The sequence below is a fragment of the Piliocolobus tephrosceles genome, chromosome 1 (assembly GCF_002776525.5).
Source record: "Piliocolobus tephrosceles isolate RC106 chromosome 1, ASM277652v3, whole genome shotgun sequence".
NCBI classification, from domain to species: domain Eukaryota; kingdom Metazoa; phylum Chordata; class Mammalia; order Primates; family Cercopithecidae; genus Piliocolobus; species Piliocolobus tephrosceles.
Genome location: NC_045434.1, coordinates 127,595,362 through 127,620,291, shown reverse-complemented (window position 1 = coordinate 127,620,291; position 24,930 = coordinate 127,595,362). Strand labels below are relative to the sequence as shown.

The following is a 24,930-nucleotide window of genomic DNA, read 5'->3' as shown; positions in this document are numbered from 1 at the left end:
ATTTGTTTGTTAATTTTTTTGTAGAGACAGGGTTTCCCTATATTGCACAGGCTAATCTGGAACTCCTGGGCTCAAGTGATCTTCCCACCTTGGCCTCCCAAAGTGCTGTGATTACAGGTGTGAGCGACCGTGCCCAACCTGTTATTTATTTTTTTAAAGCACTTCCTTACTTTCTGGCATAAGATATTCCAGGTTCAGTTTATACCTATGCCATTCCAGCCCTGGAATGTATCATTTATTGAAGGAATCAGGTTTACTTTTAGTGGGGAATGTTATTAAGACAAAAGTCTGAGCACTCAGTGTGCTCATGGCTGCTGGGGTGTTTTTGCTTCTTGACCCTTTCAGAAGACAGATATACACAGGCAAATATATGTGTATATATACATGCCTGTGTGCATGAAACATGAACACACCTGCATGCACCCACAAACACAAGCATATAAACATTCCAGAATTCCCAGTGCTATTTCCAGTTCCAATCCATGACCTCGCAGTTCTTTCTTGCTTTTCCCTTTTCCATATTTGTAAGTCCCTTCTTCCATAGTGAGAATTCTGGGTTCCAATAACATCAAAACATTTATTAATTTACTTAATCCTGTAACACATCTAACATTTTCAGAATCACTTTGCCTATACCACTATAAAATACAAACTAAAAAGAACTCAGAAATGATTTGTAGTTCTTCTCCCCAACTCCACCCTGCCCAAGAATGAGGATATAGAGTCAAACACTGTGTTCATCAGTTGTTTGTATTAGCTCTATCTCCCTTTTGCAGGATTATGATATTTATTTGAAATAAAATTGGGTTACTTTATTTAGTTTGCTGTCAGTGTTAGGTTTTCTTTTTGTTTTCATTTTTGCCTACTTCGCATTCTTACTAATTTTTAAAAAAATATGTGGAACATTGACATGCTTCCAAAAGTTAAAACTATACAAAAATATATCCCCAGAAGTACTATTCCTCCCCATTTTTCTTTCTTCCCATTTTCTTCTTGTTGATCACCAAATTCACTGTTTTCTGGTTTATCCTTTCTAAGTTCTATTTGCAAAGGTAAGCAGACATACGTTTACTTTCTTGTTTTTCCTTCTTTCTTACATAAAAAGTAGCATTCTATATGTTCTGTTTTCCACTTTGCTTTTGTTCATTTAACAGTATTTACTGGAAATATCTCCATATCAGTTCATTGAGATTTTTCTTTTTCTTTTTTATAGTTGCATAAGACTTTATTGTGTGCCTGTACCATAAATGATTCAGCCAATCTACAATGACTAAATATTTAGGTAACTTCCAGCATTTTGCAATTACAAATGCAACAGATCACCTTGTACATATTCATTTTGTACTGTGGGAGATATATCTTCAGGATAAACTCTTAGAAGTGTGATTGCTGAGTCAAAGGATAAATGCATACATCATTTTGTTAGATATGAGAGTGGGGATTTTTTTTGTCTGTCTTGTTCACTGCTATACCCCTGGTTTCTAGAATAGTACTTGGCACACAGTAGACACATAGTAAACATTTGTTAATGAATAGCATGCTTCAGTTTCTTATCTCCAAGAGAATGCACTCTCATGAAACAGGCTTGTAACTAACCAGACTCCTATGTGGCCACAACAAACCATTTTTTACCTTTTCGATTTCCTCTGCTGGTACACCTCGAAGCCGGGCATAAAGGTAAAGATGTTCTCGTCCTGTGAGCAGCTCATCAATTGCATCAAACTGAGGACAGTAGCCCATATTTTGATGGACTTCAGAAATATTGGTTAAAATACTGCAAGAAAAAAAGCAATTAGTGAGTATCCTTCAAGGAGGTGGAAGGATGACCATAGAGCTATGACTGGAGAAGCTTCTGCCAATGGGAAAAGGAAGCTGCTGCTTCTCTTCTATTTGGTTTCAGAAATGCATGCAATATTTGGGAATCAAAACAGGGGCCCTTCGGTTAGAAACTGAATCCTGTCAGATTCTTCCGTGTTTGCATGTCTAGGATTAATTGAATCCCGGTTATGCCATAAGTCAGCTTTCATTTTGGATCAGATCACCTCACATGTGAGTTTAAAAACAGAGGGAAGGCCGGGCGTGGTGGCTCAAGCCTGTAATCCCAGCACTTTGGGAGGCCGAGACGGGCGGATCACGAGGTCAGATCGAGACCATCCTGGCTAACACGGTGAAACCCCATCTCTACTAAAAATGCAAAAAACTAGCCGGGCGAGGTGGCGGACGCCTGTAGTCCCAGCTACTCAGGAGGCTGAGGCAGGAGAATGGCGTAAACCCGGGAGGCGGAGCTTGCAGCGAGCTGAGATCTGGCCACTGCACTCCAGCCTGGGCAACAGAGCGAGACTCCGTCTCAAAAAACAAAACAAACAAACAAACAAAAAAACGAAAAACAAAAAACAAAAAAACAAAAACAAAACAAAACAGAGGGAAGATCAGGTTTAAGAAAATGATTCATGATTTTTCAATACTTTTCAGACATTTGGGAAGTAACTAGAAAAGATGGATCCATCCTGTTGGAAGTAAACTTCTCTATCTGTATTTATTGGCAAAGATAGCAACGAAAGAGGAGCCAGTCAGATAACTACCCAGAGGCCTGCAGGGAGAAGGGGTAGAGTGAGTTGGGTTCCACCAACTCCCTTTGGCTAAAATATTCACTCTCACTAAAAAATATATTGCCATGATGGAAAATAAGCTATACATAGACTTTTAGTCTAATCTCATCCTTTTCTTCTTAAAGCTTAGGGTCTATGAATAAAGGATGGATGATACAGGCTAGTACAGAGAGAGACTACTGCAGTTCCCCTACAATGACAAAAGCCTCCAAAGGCATGGGTTGAGCCAATTAAAACTACTTAGGGAAACAAGTAGGGTACGTCTCCAAATTAGCAGGCGCTACCCTACCAGATAATCCCAATTCTGTGTCTTAAACCTATAGTTTCTTTCTAGCGTCCAGCTCAGTTTTACCTTCTGGAAGTCAGACTGTGCCTTACTTGGACACAGTTGTAACTTTATGTCTCATAAATGTGCTCATGGAAAATTCTATGATATCTTTCCCCTCCTCCACCCTGCCATGACTCCTTTTGTCACCATCAGGAAGTCACCTGCATGGTCACTTGCAGGTGAAGCTGGATCTGTTGAGATAGACTCAGCCATGACCTGGCTTCACCCCTGCCTGTCTCTTATTCTGTAAACCCAGTAGGGCTGGCTGTAGAGGCCAAAGAACCAGATTCATCCTATCTGAGCCAGTGAAGCATGCTCAGGACTCCTCCTGCCCACTGGGCATTGGGCCATGCTAAGGATAGCTTTCAGGGGAGAGAAAGAGGCCCCAGTCAAGCAGATGCTGGACAGATGTCAGCAGCACATAACTCCACTTATAAACCAGGGCAGAGGCTTCCTCTGGGCACCTTTACCGTGTGTGCTGAAGTTTTACTGTTTAAGCTTTTCCTGCAGCCAGGAAAGAGGCAAACAAGAGAGAGCTCACCCTCTCTGTCCTGCCCATAGGGGGCCAGTCTCTTTAAACACATTTTATTACAGAGAGCAGCAGTCACCCTCCAGAATCCAAGGACACATGCCAGTTTTCCCTGTATGCTCCTTGGTCTGGCAAAGCCAAGTACCAGCCTACAAACAGCCAATGCAGGTTAAGCTACCACAAGGGTGCATGAATGAGCCCCTATCTAGAAACTCAACCCAGAGGAAGGATGCTTCATCACAGGGGTTCTTAACCTGGGATCCAAGAGCTCCTGCAGGATCATAAATGTGACCCGGGACTCAGTAAATTCCCTGAAACTTTTTGCAAAAATGTGTGGAGGGAGGTAATGGGAAGCAATGGTGCATTTTTATAGGAATAGGCTACAAATGTTCATTGGATGCTTAAAAGGTTCCATGACCTCTAAGGGATTAAGAACCACACACTTAGTGCTTCCTTGGTCTTTCCAAGAATCCATCCCAACAGAGGAATCTCTTAACCATCACAATTCAGTTCAATTTTCCAGTGGGTCAATTTGTTGGGCTTTTTGGGGCATGCTCTCTGGGAGGCCTCCTGCTCTGTACACATCTTTCAGGGCCTCAGAGCCACCCTAGTATAGGGTCTGATGATCACCCTTCCTATTCTGGGAGAGGGACAATGCCCAGGACCTGTGAGAGACTCCCTGAGACAGGAGGAGCAGGACACTCACCTTTTGCCTGCTACAGTGGCATCCCCTGAGGTCACTGTGGTGTCCCCAGTAAGCATCTTGAATGTGGTTGTTTTGCCAGCACCATTCACTCCCAGGAGGCCAAAGCACTAGGAGAAAACACAGAGCTAGCCTGGCCCTAGAGACCAAGAAGGTCTAAAATGCCAGACCCTAGGGTAAGTGTGTGAGCTGGGGGAGGCATTTTAGATCTGGGCTGCATCAGAGGCCATGAGCCACGTGTGGCTACTGAGCACTTGAAACACATCTAAGTGTGTTTATTGACATGAGCCCTGAGTGTAAAGATTCAAACACTTAAAAACAACAAAAACTTGTCAAGTATCTCATTAATAAGATTTTCTATTAATTACATGTTGAAATGATAATATTTTGGATATATTGAGTAAAATAAAAAATACTGGTAAAATTAATTTTACCTATCTTCCTTTTACTTTTCTCATGTGGCTAGTGGAAGATTTAAAATTATATATGTGACTTGCATTATGGCATTATGTTCCTATTGAATATCTCTGCCTTATGCGGAGGAGAGGCAGGCACAAGAGCTGATGTTGGGAAGCCTTTCACCCGTGGTCTGCAGAGTACCCACCTCTCCAGGGCGAACTCCGACACACAGCCTGTCCACTGCCGGGCTGGAGGTGCCTGGATAAATCTGCAAGAAACGAAGAAACCAGACTTAGAACTGAGACAGGTTTAGAGCAAGGAGGGGAAGAGAGAACAAAGAGCAAACATGGTTTAGGAGAAAACTACCAGCACTAAGAGGTTACATATTGACATGGGCAGGCACAGAGGTGCGGTGAGTACTGAGACATCTCGAAGCTGACCCATGCTCTGTAGAAACGGAACACAGAAAAGCGAGTGATGCTCAGCTGGAGTGATTCTCGCTGAGGCCCTGTGTCAGTGCCTGAGATGAATAGCAGGGAACACACATTGGAATTAGATGTTCTTGGAAGACAAGTTATAACACAGAGATGATGACCCCACATAAAATTAGGAAACCAAATTGCTTGCATAAGCTATCAATTGATCTATAGAAGGAAAACAGCAACATCATGCCAACTGTGGATCTAACCAGCACCTCCAAACTCATACCCATTCCCTTACCTTGGTTAGTTCATGTAACCTTAAGATGTCAGTTTTATTTCCACCGGTAATAATTCTTTGTCTTTCTTCAGCCACATCATCATCTTCATCAACAATGGGCCCCTTAGTGGGCTCAGCAATCCTAGATGAGGAAAAGGGGTCAGGATTGGGCTGGCTGTACAGTATCCTTGGCACTGTCTTTTCCGTTGGACCTCTCTTTCATTTCCTTGCTTTTGCTAAATTCTAAAAAGGGCTCCCAGAAGGAGAGACATTAGGCATTAGGTAGAGAGGTCAAGTGCTCATGTCCAGAGTCAGCCTTGGGTTCCAGTCCTGGCCCCCTCATGTGTGATCTTGGGCATTGGACCTCTGAACCTTGCCTCCTTCAACCATGTGATGAGGAGCGGGGTAACAATACCTGTCTCACGGGATTGTGCTGAAGATGAACTCAGCACAGTACCTGGCACATAGTAAAGACTCAGGGTCTGGGAGCACCGTCAGGACTAAAACCCTTCCTCTACAGCAAGCACTCAGTAAGGGGTAGTTACTAACCTCTGAGCCTTCCACTTCCTCCAGTCTGCCCTGCCAACTCCACCTCTCCAAAACAGAGTTGTCATCAGGCCACCTCATGCCTCAAAACCTTCTGTGGTTCTCCATCAGCTGGAGATTAAAGCCCTCCCTCTGCAGCTGTAGTTACAGCCCTGCAATCCAGCCCCACCTATCCTTCTCACTTACCTCTTGCACTAAGTCCTCTGTCTGCAACTGGCATCTCCCCCTTGTTCCCAGTCCTATTGGTCATGCCCGTCTCCCAGCCTCCGCATGTGTTTCCAGCCCCTCAATGTCCTCCTCCTCCTGCCCCACCAAATGGAATCTTCCCCATCCTTAAAGACATAGCCTCTTCTTTGAAACTCTCCCTGACCTTCTGGAAGCCAGGGACTATGGTGTACTTCTCTGGTCCTCTTTAGGTCCTAAAGCAGGCAGGACTCATTCAAACGTGTTGACATCAGAGTTTGAAGCTAAGGAGTCAATTTGGGTAGTCAACCTCCTGACCCGCTCTCTCCCACACAATGGCCTCTAAAAGGTGTGGCCAAGGCTGCAGAGAGGGTCTGCAAGGGCTGAGGGTGCCAAGGACAACAATTCCTGACACTGTCTCCCATAACTAGAACTGCTTGTGTATCCTGTTTCATCAGAATGTGTTGACACCTGTGATCTCATTCACCTCTCACAGTCCTGTGAGTAGGGAGGCAGATTCGTTTCCAATAAACCAATTCCCTGTGGATCAAAACATAAAACCAAGTCCTTGGAATCTATTTACAGGTGACCACACTCAGCCCGAGAGGAGGAAAACTTAAGAAACAAAACACTATCGTGGAAAGCTTGCTAGGAAGGGCTGCTGCTGGCAATTCAGGCCCCTGGGTGAGGACAATAAAGGTAGGCCGGGATTGCAGAGGGGAGTGAGGCAGGGGCCCACCAGCTTCAGGAAGAGCCTGTGGAAGAATGGCAATTGCCAGCTAACCTGGCATTTGAGAAGCCCTGGTCAAGAGTCAGGGTTGGCGGCTACCCACCTTCCTCCAGGGGTGGGAGGGCATGATCACTGCCTGCACCCCTCCACATGGTTCCCATGTTACTCCCATGCTCCCAAATCTCTAATTAGCAAAGGGGCCTGCTATGTCCGTTCTCTCATAAATACATTAGTCTATTTCCTAGTACTTTGGATATCCCATAACCATTGTTATTTGCAATACTATCATCTAATCAACATACACATTTGGTAATTAAATGAGAAGGATTAAATATCAGCAATTGAAATTAATAGCACTGCATTTTAAATATTTTAAAGAGGATGCTCTTCACCTATTTGAATGTACCATATTAACCCGATTCCCTACTTGTATTATTGGAGAAAAGCCAGGCTTTGAGAATGTAAAAAAAACAGCATGGAGTGGGGCTCCTGAGGAAAGAGATGACCGTGTGGGTGTAAGGTCCAGTCCCGGATGGCCTGAGCTGCCCACTGACCCCAGGGTGTGGCATGGACATACCATTGGGAGAGGAAGAAGTGGCGCTGGACCAGGAGAGTCAGGAGGAAGTACACCACCCCTTCCACCACCATGGCAAACAGGTTCTTCCCAATCAGGTCCCAGTGGAACGGATTTGCAGAGTGCTCCTCACCTGGGCATCGACAGGAATTGAGTCTGCTTCAGCAGCCCCGGCTCACCCCACAGACCTGGCCACTGCACACAGCCCACTAGACCAGGCCTTGTGTGGGAACTGAGCAAGAGCCAAACACCTGCCTCATCTGGGCTGCCCTCCATCCCTCCAGTGGCTCCCTAGCCATGGAAACAGAGGCACCCTAATCCCCTCTAGCTGGCAGGACTCTTCCAGCCCAACAAGGTCCCCTCCCAGCACCAGCCCCTGCCACAGTCTGATGCAGAAGCCCCCCCGGGTGGCCCACCCAGCTTTGGACCCAGGGCCCATGCTCCACGGGCCTTGGCTACCACCCACCAAACCGGGCATAGACATCTGTCACAGCCTGGCTCAGTGCAAGGTCAATGAGGCCCCGGCCCAGGCAGAAGTGGGGGAAGATAATGAGCAGCTTCCTCAGCACGGCGTTGAACCTGAGCAGCGTCTGAAACAGAGAATTAGGACTGTTGGAAATGGGGCAAAGCCCACCCACCCTTCTCCTCAGCAGGTGGGGCCCAGATGCTCTCACAGGACAGCACAGGGGAAGGCCTGCAGATGGAGAGTCCTTGCAGCCAGACTGGCCACTGGAGGGTTTTGTCCAGCAGAGCATAATGGGTTTGCTGTGGAGGTCATGAAGTACTTATAAGCAGTGCCTCAGGCCAGGCCAAGGAACTAATCAATTAAATGACCAGTCAAGGACTGAGGCTCCCTGCAAGTTTCTAGTGGGCAGGAGCTGCCCCTTCGTCTAGCCAGGCAGCATCGTCTAAACATTTACTATGCTCAGTACCATGTGGGCACCGAAGCTAACTGTGAGGAACCTGCATTACTGTCCTTACCCCTCCCCTAGATGACTCTGGGGGTGACAGCAGGAATGTGCAGAGAAGCTGCAGCCCTCCTGCTGTCCACTTAGGGAGCTCTCCCTGCAGACTCACTTTGAAACAACAGGAGCCCTCCAAGGCATTTGTTAACAACAGCTGCAGGGGGACAGCAGGCCCTGAGCCATCTCCAGTTCCGCTTTTCAGCCCCTCATGGGGCAACTACCATTGTCTAGGGAGAGGAGGGCCGGAGACTCTCTCTGGGGTCCGTGTTAAGCCAGGGACTTGTTTTCAAGTGGTCAGACTTGGCATGTTGGGCAGAGCCTCCCCTAAGAAAATAGAAGGGACACTGAGGGGTACAAGGACAGCGTAGCTCCTGGCTGGGCCACTGCTGTCCATTCCATCTGGCTCATCCCTGTCCCACAACCTCCTCTCTCTCCAGCTTCCACACCTGTGCCCACATTACCTCATCCTTCCCTGCCAGCGCCCTGTCTGCCCACTCTTTCTGGAATCACTGCTCTTTGGCCTCTAGGCCAGGGCATGTGCAGGCTGTTACCTATTGCTCCAAGCAGGAAAGAATGCTCTTTTTTCTTCTGCTTTCTGAAAGATTCCTGTTCTTCTTTAGATAGCTGGCTCAGAGACTGCCTTCTCCTATAAGCCTTCCCAGATTCCCATGAGAAAGTATCCATTCCTCTCTCCCAGCACTTATCACATTCCCATGATTAATTTTTTAAAAATCTGCCTACTTTCTCTACTAGTCAGTGGGCCCCTGGAGGGTGGGCATTGAGTCCTAATTATTTTCGTGTTCTTCCTAAATACCTGCACAATGATTAGCTCTGAGTAGGCACTTCATTATTTATTAAATGGGCTAATAGAAATCTATAGGCTGAAATTGGACTTCCTCCACCATGGCTCCCCCAGCCCCTGCAGCCTGGCTCTTCCCACTGCCTCTGGCCTGCAGCGTGTTATCTGCCTCGCTCCTCTGATGCTCTGTCACACACTGTATTATGGAGGATCATATACTGTGGCTTATATCAGCTGCAAACTTGGTGGACAGGTCCTTTCCGGACTGGAACGGGAGCCTCTGGAGGGCAGGACGAGTGGGCCATGCTTGTTTATATCAGCACACCCAGCACATGGTGTTCAGCTAGTAAAGACCTCCTGACTGTGCAGGGGTGGCAGCTGCTGGGAGCTGGGGAGCCTCCTGTGGGATACTGGGGGTTTCCGCAGCAGCTTTGTATCTGATAATTTACATGAGAATACCAGCTTTTTGGAGGCGGGTGCTTAGCAAATGTTGGCTAAATGGGTGCAGCCGCAGAGGGGAAAATGTTCTAAGTTGCTTGAAGCTGCTATTTAATTATTCTGAAGGAACACTCTCTTAAGACTGAGTGGGCTGTGACAAACACAGCTCCGCAAAGCAGCGTTTTCAATCACCTGGGGGCTCTGGCCATCTGCTGGGGTCGTGTTCTCATCCCCCGGCTTTCCGGAGTCTGACTCCGACACGCTGAATTTCTTATCATCCATAGGACAGATGAGGCTTCATTACTTGTCTAGCGACCACAGAAACCCTAACAAGATCTGGAAAGAGTCAGTCTCCGGGGCCATGGGTCTGGGGGATCTACGGTGGAGACTCCGCACAGATTTGTCCTGTGTTCCCCAGCGGGGCCCAGAGGTGGGTGGAGGTGGGCGCCGCAGGGCAGCAGTGCAGATGTGCTGGCTGGTCCCACCCTCTGAACTGGGAAGAGCTAATGAGGAGAGGAAAGGTTGAGGTGCCTGGGGACACAGACACGTGGGGAGGCAAATGTTCCAAGGACAGCCACAGCCAGGACTCAGACACAGCAGTGGGGATTGGGAGTGTGGAGTGTAAAGACAGCCCTGCAGCGACTGCCTTCTTTTTTCCTGCCTCTTTTTATGATTCAGTTTGGCCATCTGTCTCTGGACAGGGGGAGGTCAGATGGAAGGGACAACTGGGCTTGGCAGCTCATAAAAGTGAGGCATTCAGCATGGAGAACCCGCAATCTCTTCCTCAAGATTAACTTGCCCAAGGAATAGTATATGTCAGAGTGTTACAATTCCATAAGAAAGTGGGAGAAAGAACGTATGGGGATTTGCTGATGTGTCTCCAGAGCACACAGGAAACTCAAATAAGAGTTTGCCTCTGGAGAAGGGAACTGGGTGAGTGGAAAACAGGGGTAGGAAGGAGATTTTTTTTATTGTATGCCTTTTTATTCTTTTTAGATTTTGAAATCACCCAAATGTATTGTGTGTGTGTGTAAAACACAACACCCAAAGTCCCTAAGGAAACCTTTCTGAAAGAGTAAGCAAAGCTTAAAGTTTATTGCAAGAATAAAGTTTTGCTTGCAGAATAAACACAGAAAACAATTTCACTCAGAGTACAGAAATGAAAAAGGAGTTTATAGGAAGAAAGAAGGAAGAAGGAAGGAAGGAAGGAGGGAGGGATGGAGGGATGGAGGGAGGAAGAAAGGAAAATAGGAGAAAGGGCAGAAGGAAAGAGGAAGGGAAGGAGGGAGGAAGGAAGGAAGAACTGAAGAGTGAAGGAAGGAGGGGGGAAGGAGGGAGGAGAAGAAGGAAAGAGGAAGGAAGGATGGGAGGGAGGAAAGGAGGGAGGGAGGGAGGAAGGAAGGAAGGAAGGAAGGGAGGAAGGAAGGAAGGAAGGGAGGAAGGAAGGGGGGTCAAAGGTGGGGAGGAAGAAAGTGGCACTCATCTGCATTCAGCTGCTACATGTACAATGCTTGCCCCTGGCTCTGCTTGACCAACACATATTCTACTATCCTACTGATCAAACACAAAAGCCAAAGTTATGCTCACCCGGTTATTCTCAAATAATTCCAGGATGAAGGTAATAGCACTGCTGTTGATGCCGATGAACAGATTAGCACAAGATAAAGCCACATAGGCTGTGCTGGGGACATCAAACAGGAAGGATGCTGGGTACATCATGGGAATGACCGCCCATCTGTGTGAAATGAGACAACTCAGAGCAATGGAGTTCTACTTTCCATTCCATCTGCAATACATCTAAATATAATGCACTACCCTTACACCTGAGGTGATACGTGTGAACTGGCCAGAGTCCCAGGGGACCAGAGAGATACTCCATTTGTTGGTCTCTGTGCCTCAACTTTAAATGGAGATAATGATGCCTGCCCTGACCACTTCATGGGGTTTTGTGAGGAGCAAATGGGCTGCTAGCTGTGTATGTACTCTGTAAACTACAAAGCCCTGTACAACAACTCATAGGCGGGTTCTCCACCCTGCAACACCTCCCACTCTAGCCTGGGTCAGCAAAGCCCAGCCGAGGGTCCCAGCGAGCTCATCGTCACAGCTTACAGTCAGGTTGGTTCCCAAATTCTCTATTTCCAAGAGTGATATGTGGAGACCAGTGCTCTGGCAAGGCTCTACTGGCCCACAGAGGAAGGACCAGGATCACTATTTTCATTTTACAGATGAGGAAACTGAGGCCCAGATGGATGTATTACTCATTCAAAGTTACACATGTGGGAAAGAAAGTTGCATGCTGGGCCCTGTAACTCTGCTGATGTAACCCCTGTGTCATCCTCTGTCCCTGACTCAGGAGGAACTTTTTGGTCGGAGTCTTCTACTGTGTGCAGTAACTCTTGGCCAGTTCACATGGGGATGCTGAGGTGGACAGACTGGCCACAGATGAGTGAGAGTCAGAGCTGGGTGAGGAGCTGGGGAATGGCTGACCCCCAGGTTTTGGTCAAGGCCTCAGTTTGAGTAGAAGATTCAGACCACGTGGGACTTCTCTCATTGTTGCTGACCGGACCAGGCCTCAGGGATACCTCTGTCGGTGGAGTCAGAAACAGAAGCTAGACAGATCCCTGGTTATCAGCCTCAGACCCTACCTGGGGCTGGAAGCTAAACTTGCGGGTGCTACTACCACAGGACAGCCCAGGTTTTCTGTTAGGAGATGATCCCCCACCCCCACCACCGGGTTTCTCTTCAGAGGCATTAGCTAATGGCCCAAATGGCTTACCCATACAACAGGAGCAGTGCCACAAGGGCAGGAAGGTTTTCTGGAGAAGTGTAGGCTTTCTTCTGAAACCCGATGAAGATGCCCACCACCAGCCCAGCACTCACGGAATAATTCATCTCAGAAAGAGAAGAGGAGAGCAAGTCACTTAACCTCTCAGACCTGCTTCCAGCTCTGCAAAATGAGGGGTGGGGCCAGGCTTCTCCAGTTCGTAGGGTCTGGGATTCTCATTCGACTTGCTTGTTAAACAGTTCTTGGTTGGCAAACATATGTTAAGCTGTCACTAGTCCTCCTACCCCAGCCTGCGCCCTACCTCCCTGCCAAGGGAACCTTCAGTTTGTATCTTTTGAAAGGATCAATTACAAAATTCTGCCTGGTCTCTCACTCCCTAATTGGTCACAAATTTTGTTGATTCTTCTAAGCATGTCTTCAGAATTCAGAAAAACTTAAAGCCTAGTTCTTGGCTTCACAAAACTCAAATAAATAATGATACCCTTTTAAAACAATTTAGTCCTCCAGCCGTTACACTGGGCACAGAAAGGGGACAGCAACAGTGGGGTTAGGGGAGGAGCCACAGTGGTCAGGAGCAGGGCAAGAACCAGAGAAGGGCTTCCTCAGAAGGCAACCTGGTGTAGGGTGTGGGGGCCTCAATGGGATGAGAAAGATATTCTTATAGGAGGCTGATCTGGTGCAGGGTATCAGAGCCAGAGCAGAACGAGGAGGACCTGCACGCAGCAGAGGCAGCTGGAGCAGGGAGAGGACGGCATCCACATTGGGAAGGGATGGTGGCAGAGTTGAGCACTGTTGATGTTCAGGTGTATAGCTCTGGTAGATAAATGAGTTGGGAGTAAGAGAAGCCAGTGTCTCACTGTTGAAGGGAGTTACAGATGTGGAAAGATAAAAAACTAGAACGAGCCCTGTGGAGTTGGTTTTGGTGAGCTCATAGTGTTCAATGTGTAGGTAGATAGAGAACTACAGATAGAGGTGTGTGCATACCTGTGTGTGTACATCCATATCTTCCCTAGTTCTATCACTGAGAAGGCCTGGGACCAATGGTGCTCCAGAGGCAATGAATATATCTAGCACACAGATCTTGGTTTCTGAGGGCCACTTCCCACTGGCAGGAACCAGGGCTTCTTGGGGAGAGGGTAGGGGTGGGGATAATGGAAGGATGAGCCTGGAATATCTTGCTGTGCCATTGAGCACGCAAGAGCTCTAGGGGAATGAGGACCTGAGTCAAGACGATACAGAAGCCAGCTTCAAGGGGCCCCCAATGACCACACCGGGGATAATGTGAATATCAAAATAAATAATGATAGTCTCAGATCATAGTCCATTGATTAACACAGGAACCACGACTGCATACAGAGATAAATAAATGGATGAATAAATGGAAAGTTGTACAATGAATAGGATATTTATATATCTTTGAAGTGCCTCTACCGGAAATTTGTATTTATTATAGAGGGGAAAAGAGTAGTTTTACAGTGAAGAGGCTCAGCGGACACCTTCTTAAAGTGAGCGAATTGCACATGATCAGTAACAGAACAAATGGAAATCAGAAGCTACCTGATAGGATGCAGTGAGAACATAGCATCTGCTCGGTGATACTGCTGCCAAGAAGCACACCCTCAACCCAGGCAAGAGGAAACCTCAGACAAGCTCAGACCAAGGGACATTCTGCAAAATAACCAGCCCACAATCCTCAACAGTGTCAAGACCATGCGTGTTAATGAAAGACTGTGGAACTCTTCCAGGCTGAACAAGACTAAAGAAACAGCACAATCAAATGCCACGCATGATTCTGAGCTAGATCCTTTTCTCTGAAAGACATCACTGGGGCAATGGGTGAAAAAGGAGTGGGGTGTGAGGATTAGGTGGTGGTGACACGTCAGAGCTGGTTTCCTCATGTTGACAGTTTGTGTTGTGGTTGTATGGGGTGTGTCCTCATTTCTAGGAAGTACACATCGGAAGTGCCGAGGGGTGCGAGAGGGAGAGACAGGAAGAGAGAAACAAATGAGAAGGGGCATCTTCTTGAGAAGTTACTTTCAAATGACTCAGAAAAAAAGGTTTGAACTGTACTTGTGACTTTTCCATAAGTCTGTAACTGTTTCAAAATTTTAAGGTAAAGAAAAATAGATGACACATACAAGAATTTAAAACATCATGTATGTGCTAAGTGAATGACATAAGCAATAATTGTTTGTTCCTTCATTCAACTTTTTTGCCACTGGCTAATGGCGGTACTAAGTTCCAAAATGATAGATCACAGAGGTCAGATTCCAGGCCAGCTTTAAAATTCTGGAGCACCAGAAAGCCTAACATGGTACCTGCCATCTTCTACCCCTTCATTGCCCTGCCAGCTAGTATCACCTCGCACCTCAGATGTCCACCCTATCCTAGCTACATCTCTCTCCAAAGGCTCAGAGATCCCTGTAAGCGCACGTGCACGCACACACAACACACACGTGGGCCAGCCCCAAGTGTGTAAATTCTATTTCTCATCTTTTAAAAAAAAAGTAAAATTAAAAGCCCCAGCACTTTTCTAAGCACCTTTTCAGTGCTGGTGGGCCTAGCTCCTTTTATATTAGAAACCCAGAGCCGGTGCGGCACCTGCAATTGATGCTCTTATCCAACCAGAGGCTTTCAGGTTCTGACCTCCTCCCCATGCGTTTATGAGTGTTTCCTTGTGTAGGCAGAAGAGATAGGAAATAATTTAGTTGCTACTGATAATTTCTGGTTTTGTATTGTTAAGTGATAGCTGCTTACTAAGCTGAGTAAGACAGAAATCATATCTTCAGGAATTCTAATATTCACCATCATTTTTAAAAGCCATGGAAGAGAAGGTCATTGGTATTGGTCTCCATCAGTTGGTATATCTTATCATCACATGAAGTGGAGGCTCATGTTGGTCTTAAAATGTTAAGATTTCACTACTCAAGACACCTAGAATAGACTGGGGTTGATGTCATAATGATCCCTGCTACATTATAACTAGGTCTTTACTACCAATTCCTTTGACCCTGCAACCTGTAATAAGGTACCCTATCCTGACCCCTCCCTACCCCCACCAACCTTGGTTGTAAGAAAGGTGATAGTGTGCTATTGATTTGATAAATACTGTTTCTTCATTTTTCACTGTAGTGGTGGTTAACCTGATATAGCGAAGGTCTGATTACTTTGACCACTGGCTGGGGTTGCCAGATTTGGCAAATTAAAATCTAGGATGCCTAGTGAAATTTGAGTTTCAGATAGACAACCATTTTTTTTTTTGTTTTGCTTTGTTTTGTTTTTAGTGTAAATATGTCCTGTGCAATATTTGAAGTAGGGTATGCTTATACTACAAATTATTCATCATCTGAAAATAAATTTTACTGGGTGTCCTGTATTTACCTGGTAACCCGACCACAGGGGAAGTTTTACCATTACCCTTTTGAAGGTGGGGCAGGATTTGAGAAGGGGATTTGGGGTGAAAGACCCCTTCGTATTACCTTCTCAGAGCCAGACTGATTCCAGGAAGGCCAGGCTCATGCCTGTAGTGCAGCGATTATTTGACGGGCCAGAGGCCCCTTGGTGCAGGACAGAGAGAGCCCCCATCCACCAGTTGTTAAGCTGCACCCCACAGCCTTTCCTAGCTTTGAGCTCCTAGTTCCATGCCTTTCTAAGAAGATGTCAAGGGACAGCAGATACACAAGGCCCTTGGCCCAGTGCTTTTCAGCAGCCCTGGCACCGTGAGAACCCCTCCCCACTCGGTCTGGTCCTTCAGAGCACACACAAGCTCCACCTTGGGCCCACGGAGGGGAGGGAGGTGCTATAAACTGAAACTTACAATGTCCCAGAGGAAGTTGGTCACCCAGTAGGTGGTGGGGCTCACTCCACTGATAAACTGGAGGTGCTTGGATTTGTTCACCCGCTCCTGGATCAAATAAAGGACAAAGCTGGCTGGGACGAAGGACATGGAGAAAATCACGCAGATGGCAACCACAGCATCCACTGAAGTGGTCAGCCTGCAGCAGGTCCAGAGACACAGGGAGAAGGCGATGAAGAGGAAGGAGCAGAAGGAGGAGAAGATACAAAGTCAGGCTTTGGGAAGGCCTTATGCCCACCCAGGGATGGTCTCCAGGTTCCCCTTCTCTACCCTGAAGCTGTCACTCCTCTAAACTGTCCATATGGACCAAGGTTAAATGGGTATTTGTGGGTTGCCTTTCTGTTTCATGTGAATATTTCTAGAAAACCTTTCTTTTTATTATATTCTCTAATTATTTTTATAGTGTATAGAAATATATGTTTATATTAATCTTATGTACTGCAATGCTCTTATTAGCTCTAATAATCTGTCTATAGAGTCTCTTGAATTTTCTATGTTGACAGACATATGGTCTGTGAGATTTATCTTTTGTTAATAATCATCTTGTTAAATCACATTTTCAAGAAGTACATCATAACACAAGGAAATGTTCATGATGTAAATTTAAGTGAAAAGAGGGCAGGTGAGTTGTACAGGGGCTCGGTTCTATTTATCCTTTCCTCAACTAAATAGAAGGCATCTGGCTAAGGGATAAATTGGGGCTAAAACCAGCCTGAACTTTATGTACAAGCCATAACCCCTGGCGTGGGACAGTGTCCACCCACAGAAAAGAGCACTTTTACTAATTTCCACAAAGGTATCCTATGTGGTAGCCACTGCCCTGATAAAACTACAGATCATATCATCCATACACGTAGTAAGCTTAGAACAAATGACTGGAAGGAGACACACGAAAGTGTGGCTGAGTGAGAATTAACAGAGGACAGTCTAGGGCCCTAGGGTGTCCAGAGGAAGACACCAAGGAGCCAAGGTCCAAGTTTTAGTGGATGACCCTGGGCATGTTCACTGGCACTCAGCATGTGCTAGGATAGTAAAATCAGGACCCCGCAACCTTGCAGAAGTTTGCACCAACAAAGGCGCTCCTACCAAACCCTCCTCCATGTAGGCCTCAAATAGAGCGAACATAGTACAAAACGCACAAGACCACTGTCTCCACTGGCTGAAACTGCAAGAAGAGCCTTGGCGTGAGAGTAGCAAAGCTCTGTCGACATCCCCTAAGTATGCTCTTCTGAGGAAATTCCTGGAATCTAAGATAATTACTCTGAAGGAGCTGAAAGGTTTACTGAACTTTGCCAGTTCCTGGCAGCTGCTTTGCACATAGCAAAGATAATAATTGTATAAGCTCCAGCAGAAACTTGCTATCAAGAGCCAAAAGGGAATGGAACCAAATGTAAACTTACTTTCCACACAAATGTGGGGGAGAAAGAATGACCAAGAGGTCTGGTGCATGAGGCGTGAGGCACTTATTTGAAAGTCATATGTTCATATGTGCCTGACTGAACAGCATTACCATCCAAACCAGCACTTCACAGTGGTGAGAATTCTCTTGGGATGTTGAAAGAGTGGAGAAGGTGACAAGAAAGTGGTGAGGATGGGGCCGTGGTGGCTTACACTGTAATCTCTGAGAGCTGCTCCTTGGTCAGGTTCAGGGGTTGGCTAATGACGGTGATTCCATACTCCTCGGGGTTCCTGTCCTTGGGCAGGCTGGCCCGTAAGATGGCATTGTGGGCCACGTTGAGAAAGCTGACCAGGGCATGCCAGCCTTTGTTATTAAACCACACCTGGAGGGTGGAGAGGACATCTGAGACATTTCACTAACAGCTAGTTAAAGAAGAAATCAGTGAAGGAAAGGAAATTTGAGACGCAGGAAGGGTTTGGTAGCTGGAAGACATTCCTTGCTAGATTTCAGCAGGAGGAGGGATGGAATTCAATGAAGGTGGGAAAGTACAAATAAAATAACCAGCTCAGGTGAATTTTCAGCTCCAGAGCAGATTACACACAGGTCAAGTACCTTAATGTTGTCTTCAGTTTCTAGATGTTGAAGGAAATCAGGTATTTCTTTAGAGGCCTCTCTAGTGATAGGGCCCTAAAAACCATGTAAACAAACAATCAAGAGGGTTTTTGTTTTTTTTCCTGTTATCACTCATGAGAGTTTGTAGTTCATGGTAACTAAGCAAGTCAAAAATCCTACTCAAATCTCCAGTCTGTTTACATACCCCGCTCACATTCATGATCCGGCCAAGGTCGCTTAAAAACCCAACGAGTGCTTCCCCAGTGACAGGCACGACTGGGAGCTTTCCTCCGATGGAAATTCCTCCATACCTGGCCAGGGAACGAGAAATCCTCAGACCAGCGCCACGAACTTCATGCCTACTAGTAGTAGCTCTCTCGGGTTTTGTAGGGAAACGTGGACTTTCAGGGGAATTGCCTGAACCAGCAAGCAACATGGCTCCATTTTACAAACCAACTTTTAACTCTTTTCCCACCACTGCTGCCTCCAGGAAGGAGTCCAGGCCCTCATCCTGGCCTCTGAGGCCATTCTGCGTCTTGTCTGTGCCCCTCTCCAACTTCATCCTTCCTCAGCCCTTCCCTGGAGTGGCCTATTCTAGACGTATGGAGTCACTTCCAGAGTTCCTCGTGGCCCAGACTGCCTGTGTGTCTCTGCCTTTGCAGGGCTGCTAGCTCCCCTCGGCACCTTTCTCTTTTGGGAGCATTCAGCCAACTCCAGGTCCTCTTTCACATGTCATCTCCTCCCACCCCAGCCAAGGACTCCTTTTCTGTGCCACCTCTGCACTTTGCAGCTACTTCTAGCAGCACAGCACCCATCTTCATCCTGTCATTCCTATCTCTCGGGGCTTCTGTGCCTCACCCCTGTTCAGGGAGGCCCTTAGCCTCTCCTGCCTGGACTTGTGCTCTGCTTCTTTACTGGCCCTGGGCTCCATCTCCCGTACTGCCCTGCAAGTCTGAAGTGACTGTGCAGAAACACCAATCGGAGTGCATCACTCCCTGGCCTGAAACCCTTCAAAGGCAGGGCTAACGTTAAACTCAACAGAACAGAATGAATTAGCTGGTCACACAAAGCAGAGGAGGAGCTCTTTCTCAGGGCCTTGAATCACTGCCTCACTCCTACTTTCTGTCTCAGCTGAGGCCCCACAGGTCCGTCTGGAGAGCAATCCTGAAAGCCAGATTTCATGTGTACAGTCTAGAGTCTGCCCAGGAAAGCACATCCACGCCAGCCCCACACCTGTTCTGGAGGTGCAGTTCCTGAGGGAGGCTGGGAGGCAGCAGGCTCCTAGAGTCCCCCTTGACGAGGCTCCAAACCTCTGGAACCATTTCAACCTCCAGGATGCCTCAGGAATGGGGTGGGTCTGGGGCTGGCCCACACTCCCTGAAGCTTAAAAGGAATGGGCCAAGGAGTGTCCTGGGTTTAGGCTACAAGGCTCTCTTGTTGGAGTATTATAAACTGTTACATACTTGGAGGTTTTAGAAGCTTTTCTGGGGTGAGAATGCTCTGAAATGCCTCATCAGGGAATGCCACCCCCACTTATATCCTCCAAGAAGACACAGCACTGAGTCTTCTGAGTCTGGGATGTCCTTAGACACATATTCTTCAGGACGTGTCTTGTGACTTCCTGAACACATACTGAACAGCCCCTCAACATGGCTATGAGGTGTGCCTTTTAAAAGTGTGCAATTATTTCAACAATGAATCAAGCTGAGATTTTAATTCTGATAAAAGTAGTTTCTTACCTCTGTTCATTGACCCAGAATTTGCTCTTTAAGCTGAAAGCCAAAATAAAATAATATAATGAATACCACAAGTACAGCAGTGCTGTTAACTTTTCCTTCCCAAACATTCATTTTGAAGGCTGAAGTCTCAGTCTTCAGGGGGCATTTTTGCATTTTCTGATATCCAAGCAATGTGGAAGCCGTCCAGCCCTGGGACATTGCCTGAATACACATGCAGAGAAAGGACCTGTGATTTCCACCACTGGCTCTCCAAATCATATCACGCATGCTGGACTTTCTGAGTGGTCCTGTGGTCAGGTCATACGTCAGGTCAGTATGCCTGATCTGGACCCAGAACACATGGCAACGACCATGTCAGTGTGGAATGAAGGCTGCAGCCTCCTGTCTTCCACCCTGTGCAAATGAGACTCTAACAACCACCTGCACCGCTGGGGGGAGTTCTGACTCACTCCACAGCCCAAAGTGAAGGCACTGACATTCAGTCAGTCAAGGGTAAAATGACAAAATGGGAAATGAACAGATGCCAACTCTGGACCCCAGAGCTCAATCCCATGAACTGTCATTGTCATCAACCTTTCAGTATACACGCACAAAACCCAAAATTTCATACTGCAGATTTGCTGCTGAGAACTAAGTTTGGGATGGTTACTGTTTATTGCATTCTCTTTACTCTGCTTTTATTTTGGGGCTTGGATGGCGTTCTTTATTTTGCTAAGTGCTTTCACCATCTGCAGTGTGTTCTAATTAAGTCAATTTATCCCTCGTTCAAGGCTCTGGCAGGTGAAGCAACAGAAAGTCCTATTAAAGTTAGACTGGAGGTTTTATCTTCAAGTTCCAAAGTCTGTGCGGACTGGACCACACTTCCTTAGGATCCTCTCTCTTGGCATGGCGTGCCCCTGTCAAGCTGCTTGTTCTGATAGGGGCTCCCAAAGCTGTTCCATTCCGGGTGGGGCTGATAAGGACAGCTGGAGAGCCGAGAGAGCTAGATACTTGTTGACAAGTTCATTGGCATCTCAAAGGGCAGTGATAACAGATAATTCACAGTGAGAATATGACAGCTGCAGCTGACCTGGCTCGCCCTGGCCTGTGCTGGATTCTGATACTATCCCGCTGCCTGTTTTCCACCCTTTTTCCTTTCTCTTTTTTGCCTCTTACTTTTTTTCTCTTTTTCCTCTACCTTTTCCCCTATACTCCTCCACCTCCCTCCAAATTTTTACTCTCTCTTTTAACTAGTTAAAATATGTGGCTACATTTTTGAATAACTTCTATGGTCTTCTGATACAACTTTTAATAATACGTGGGTTAAAATTTAAGACTGCTTGCTCTAAACGTAAAAACAAACAAACAAACAAACAAAAAGAATTAATCTTCAGTTACATTTTACTTGTATGTACCTCAATTGCTTTTTTATGTTGAATGAGGTGCTCGAATTAGATAAAAAAGAAAAAAATCCACTGCCCTGATCATAGATAAATTGTGAGAGAAAATTATCTTCTGTCCCTAGTCAATATCTTCTACAGGGAGCCAGGATAAAAAGCATAAAAGGATTTCTTCTTACCTGCTTCTTATAAGAGCAGGATACGTTTTTACCAAGAAGTCAGAGACGTTCCTGTCCGTCAGGTCTTGTAGAATTTCCGTGCTGCGCTGTGTTCTCTGAGGTAATGAGACACCCACATTAATTACCTTGGAACCTGAGGACTTACAAGCAGTTTGTGAAACTGCTTGTTCTCCTCCAAAAATTGTTTATGGATTCAGCTGCTGTGAAAATACTAAATAAAGTATTGGCATCTCCCTAGTTCTCACATCAACGATGTGTAACTCATCTTTGATGCCTCTTTTTTTCTCCAATCCATTGACAAGATAGGATGGCATCACTCCAAAATAAATCTCCAATCCATCTGCGTTTCTCCAGCTCCAATACTGCCACCCTACCCAAGCCACCACCTAGACCACTAGAGAAACTTTCACACTGGTCTGCCTGATTCTGTCCTTTGTTTGCCAACTTCCGTTTTCCACCCAGCAGCCAGCTTGAGCTATAAATATATAAACTCGAGCACCTCAGTCACCTTGCTTACTTATCCACTCCAATAAACCCTGGGATCAAATCTCGACTCACTACCAAGTCCCATGTGGCCGATGTGTGTGGCCCTGCCCCTCTCTGAGCTCACCTGCCACACTCCCCTCCCTATCTCTCAGTGAGCGCCTCTCTCTCCTGGCGCAGCTTTGTGCTTGGCTCTTCACTCTGCCTGGGAACTCTACCTGACCCTCTCATGGCTTGCTCTCAGTCCAAATTCTATTCCTCTGAGAAATGCTCCTGTTTCCAGTCACTCTATATTGTCACAGACTGTTGTGTTATCTTTATAGCTCTCATCTCCATCTGAGAATTTCCTCCTGATGGATCTGTTTATGTATTTGTATCTGTCACCCCCGTACGATATCATTTTGGTGAGAGCAGGGACTTTGCCTGATTTGTGAGCTGTTGTGTCCCCAGCACCCAGAATAGTGCGTGGCATACAGTTGACACAGTCGATTTGTGACATTAATGAAAGAATTTGAATAGTGCCTTACAATTTACAAATCACTTTCAAAATACATCTAGGACTGGAAGTTAGTACATTGAAAGATTTTGGAAAATTCAAAGGTGCATGGGTTTGTCCACCAGGTGGCAATATTACTGCAAATCTGGGAACACATTGCACTTTGTTTCTCTTATTAGCCAACTTCACAGGTCAGTCATGACCCTGGGTAAAAACATTCACTCTGTCAAGGGTGCTGCCCAGAAGTAGTTGAGGGGATTTTGGTGGCATTACATGGCCGTTATTGCGCACCATTCTTTCCTTTTTATACACTTTCTGTCTCCTCCCCTGTTTTCCCATTTGACTTGCCTCTTCTTTTTTTTTTTTTTTTGTTTTTTTGTTTTTTTGTTTTAGACGGAGTCTCGCTCTGTTGCCCAGGCTGGAGTGCAGTGCAGTGGCATGATTTTGGCTCACTGCAAGCTCCGCCTCCCGGGTTTACGCCATTCTCCTGCCTCAGCCTCCCGAGTAGCTGGGACTACAGGTGCCCGCCACCTCGCCCGGCTAGTTTTTTGTATTTTTTGGTAGAGCCTGAGTTTCACCGTGTTAGCCAGGATGGTCTCGATCTCCTGACCTCGTGATCCGCCCATCTCGGCCTCCCAAAGTGCTGGGATTACAGGCTTGAGCCACCACGCCTGGCCAACTTGCCTCTTCTTTAATTCACTCTTTTCACCTTGTTTCTTTCTCTCCTGCCAGAAGGAGAGCTGGCATACCAAATGCTCCCTGTGTGTTGGCCACTATGTTAAATGCCCTATATACATGATCTCAATTCATCCTGACACGCTTTGAGAGAAGAATTTTTAACTTAATTTACAGACAGAGAAACTGAGGTTCAGAACAGTTAGCTGACTTGCACTGACTGGGCTGCAAATTTGCAGGTGGGTGGCCCAGGGCCTAGGAACTGAATCTGCCTCTGTCTCCTCGCTGCTCTTTTCACTCAGTCACCTGCTTCTCAAGTTGAAAATGGCACTTAGAGGACCTGCCAAGCTCCCCTGGTGGAATCCAGGTTGGAACAATTGCTGCTGGCTGGGATAGCTTACGATAAATTGTTTTATAAAAATTCTACCCAATAAAATATTTGTGTAACCCTATTTCCACATATTCTAGAAGTCAGGGACAGAGTGCTTCCACCTCAGGACCCACCACATTCAAAGAATGTTAGAGCAGGGAGGGTCCCCAGAGACAACCACATCGCCCCACTTCCCAGATGAGAACAACTGATTGCCTCTGAATCAGGCCCACACCCTCTGGACTTCTTCCAGGCTGAATAAGGACTGTGTTTGAGTGGCTAGGGTAAGCAGATGTGAATAAGAGTGTGGGTTTGTGAGTGTGTGTGTGAGAAAGAGAGAGAGAAAGACTGAGAGAGAATGAGAGACTGAGAGAGACTGAGAGAGAAAGAGTGACAGAGAGAGAGAGAGAGAAAGAGAGGGAGAGCGCGCGTGCTGCTCCTGTGCATATGCATGGCATTCAGTTTTGCTCCAAAGGAAGGCATGTATAATAGTGAGGGAATGCAAAAGTGAAAGAAAATTGCAGCAGGAACTTTGACTTGCCTTTTTCCAGAACTTTGGCTGTTACATTTTGTCCAGGGACCAAGGACCAACTCTACTGAAAATAAGTTTCTAAGCTGGACAGACAGCGTGGAAGTAAGGATTCGTTTAGGAAATGAAACACCGTGTAGGTAGGCTTGGCCTCCCCTCCCTCGCCCTGGCCAAGAGCTCCGGGTACAATATCACAGCCTTGACGTCCTGAGGCTGGAGGGTTTTGAGTGGAGGCAGCCACAGGGGCCCTGAGCACTGACAGCAAAGCAAACAAGCAAAGCTTCCTCTTGGGGCACAGAGGACTGAGACAAGCTCCTCTGGTCCTTCTTTTGGAATCCCTATGATGCAGCGAATGAGCTGTGATTCAAAGAGAGAATATATTGCTTAAGAAATATAAAGATACATGCTTTAGAATATAAAAAGAGCAGGGATCGGGTGTTCTTGGTATAACATCATTTATAAGCCAGATTGTGATAGGTCCGGTGGCAAAATCTAGTTGCTCCCATTATTTGCTCCTCCCTGCTGCCTTAGCCACAGGCTTTTTTCTTGGGTCTGTAAGTGGAAGTGCTATGTGGGAGCTTCCGAAAACCTTCCCTAAACATAGCACATGTGCACACTCTGCCCTCTGTTTTGCTTCATCCTTCTTCCATTCTGCTGCCTGGAAGACAGCTCCTGCCACATTGGCTGATGGGGCTGAGGCCGTTTAGTGTGGAGGAGAAACAGAACAGAACATCATGCACCGCCCAGGTAGACTTTTAGATGAGTGAGGAACAAGCTGTGCCTTGTTTTATCCACTGTTAGTTTGGGGTTGTCATCACTTGAGTTGAATCTAATTCTAAATAATTCCTTGCCCACATGATTTCATTAAATCCTCATAATAATATTATGAAATAAGCAGTTATTCCCAATTCACAGGTGATAAAATT

The 24,930-nt window shown here is 46.5% G+C and overlaps 1 protein-coding gene across 1 annotated transcript in view; it reads right to left on the bottom strand.

The window, feature by feature from the left end:
• ABCA4 (ATP binding cassette subfamily A member 4) overlaps nucleotides 1-24,930 on the bottom strand; it is a 133,581-nt gene that overhangs the window by 11,064 nt on the left and 97,587 nt on the right. The window contains exons 31-44 of the mRNA XM_023231075.3: nucleotides 21,452-21,546; nucleotides 19,894-19,926; nucleotides 18,360-18,465; nucleotides 18,155-18,229; nucleotides 17,755-17,924; nucleotides 16,105-16,282; nucleotides 12,279-12,394; nucleotides 11,090-11,237; nucleotides 7,767-7,890; nucleotides 7,304-7,433; nucleotides 5,289-5,409; nucleotides 4,774-4,836; nucleotides 4,173-4,279; nucleotides 1,633-1,774 (exon numbers count right to left, since the gene is read on the bottom strand). Of these exons, the coding sequence (XP_023086843.2) occupies nucleotides 1,633-1,774; nucleotides 4,173-4,279; nucleotides 4,774-4,836; nucleotides 5,289-5,409; nucleotides 7,304-7,433; nucleotides 7,767-7,890; nucleotides 11,090-11,237; nucleotides 12,279-12,394; nucleotides 16,105-16,282; nucleotides 17,755-17,924; nucleotides 18,155-18,229; nucleotides 18,360-18,465; nucleotides 19,894-19,926; nucleotides 21,452-21,546 (1,608 nt within the window). The remainder of the gene's footprint in view (nucleotides 1-1,632; nucleotides 1,775-4,172; nucleotides 4,280-4,773; nucleotides 4,837-5,288; nucleotides 5,410-7,303; nucleotides 7,434-7,766; nucleotides 7,891-11,089; nucleotides 11,238-12,278; nucleotides 12,395-16,104; nucleotides 16,283-17,754; nucleotides 17,925-18,154; nucleotides 18,230-18,359; nucleotides 18,466-19,893; nucleotides 19,927-21,451; nucleotides 21,547-24,930) is intronic.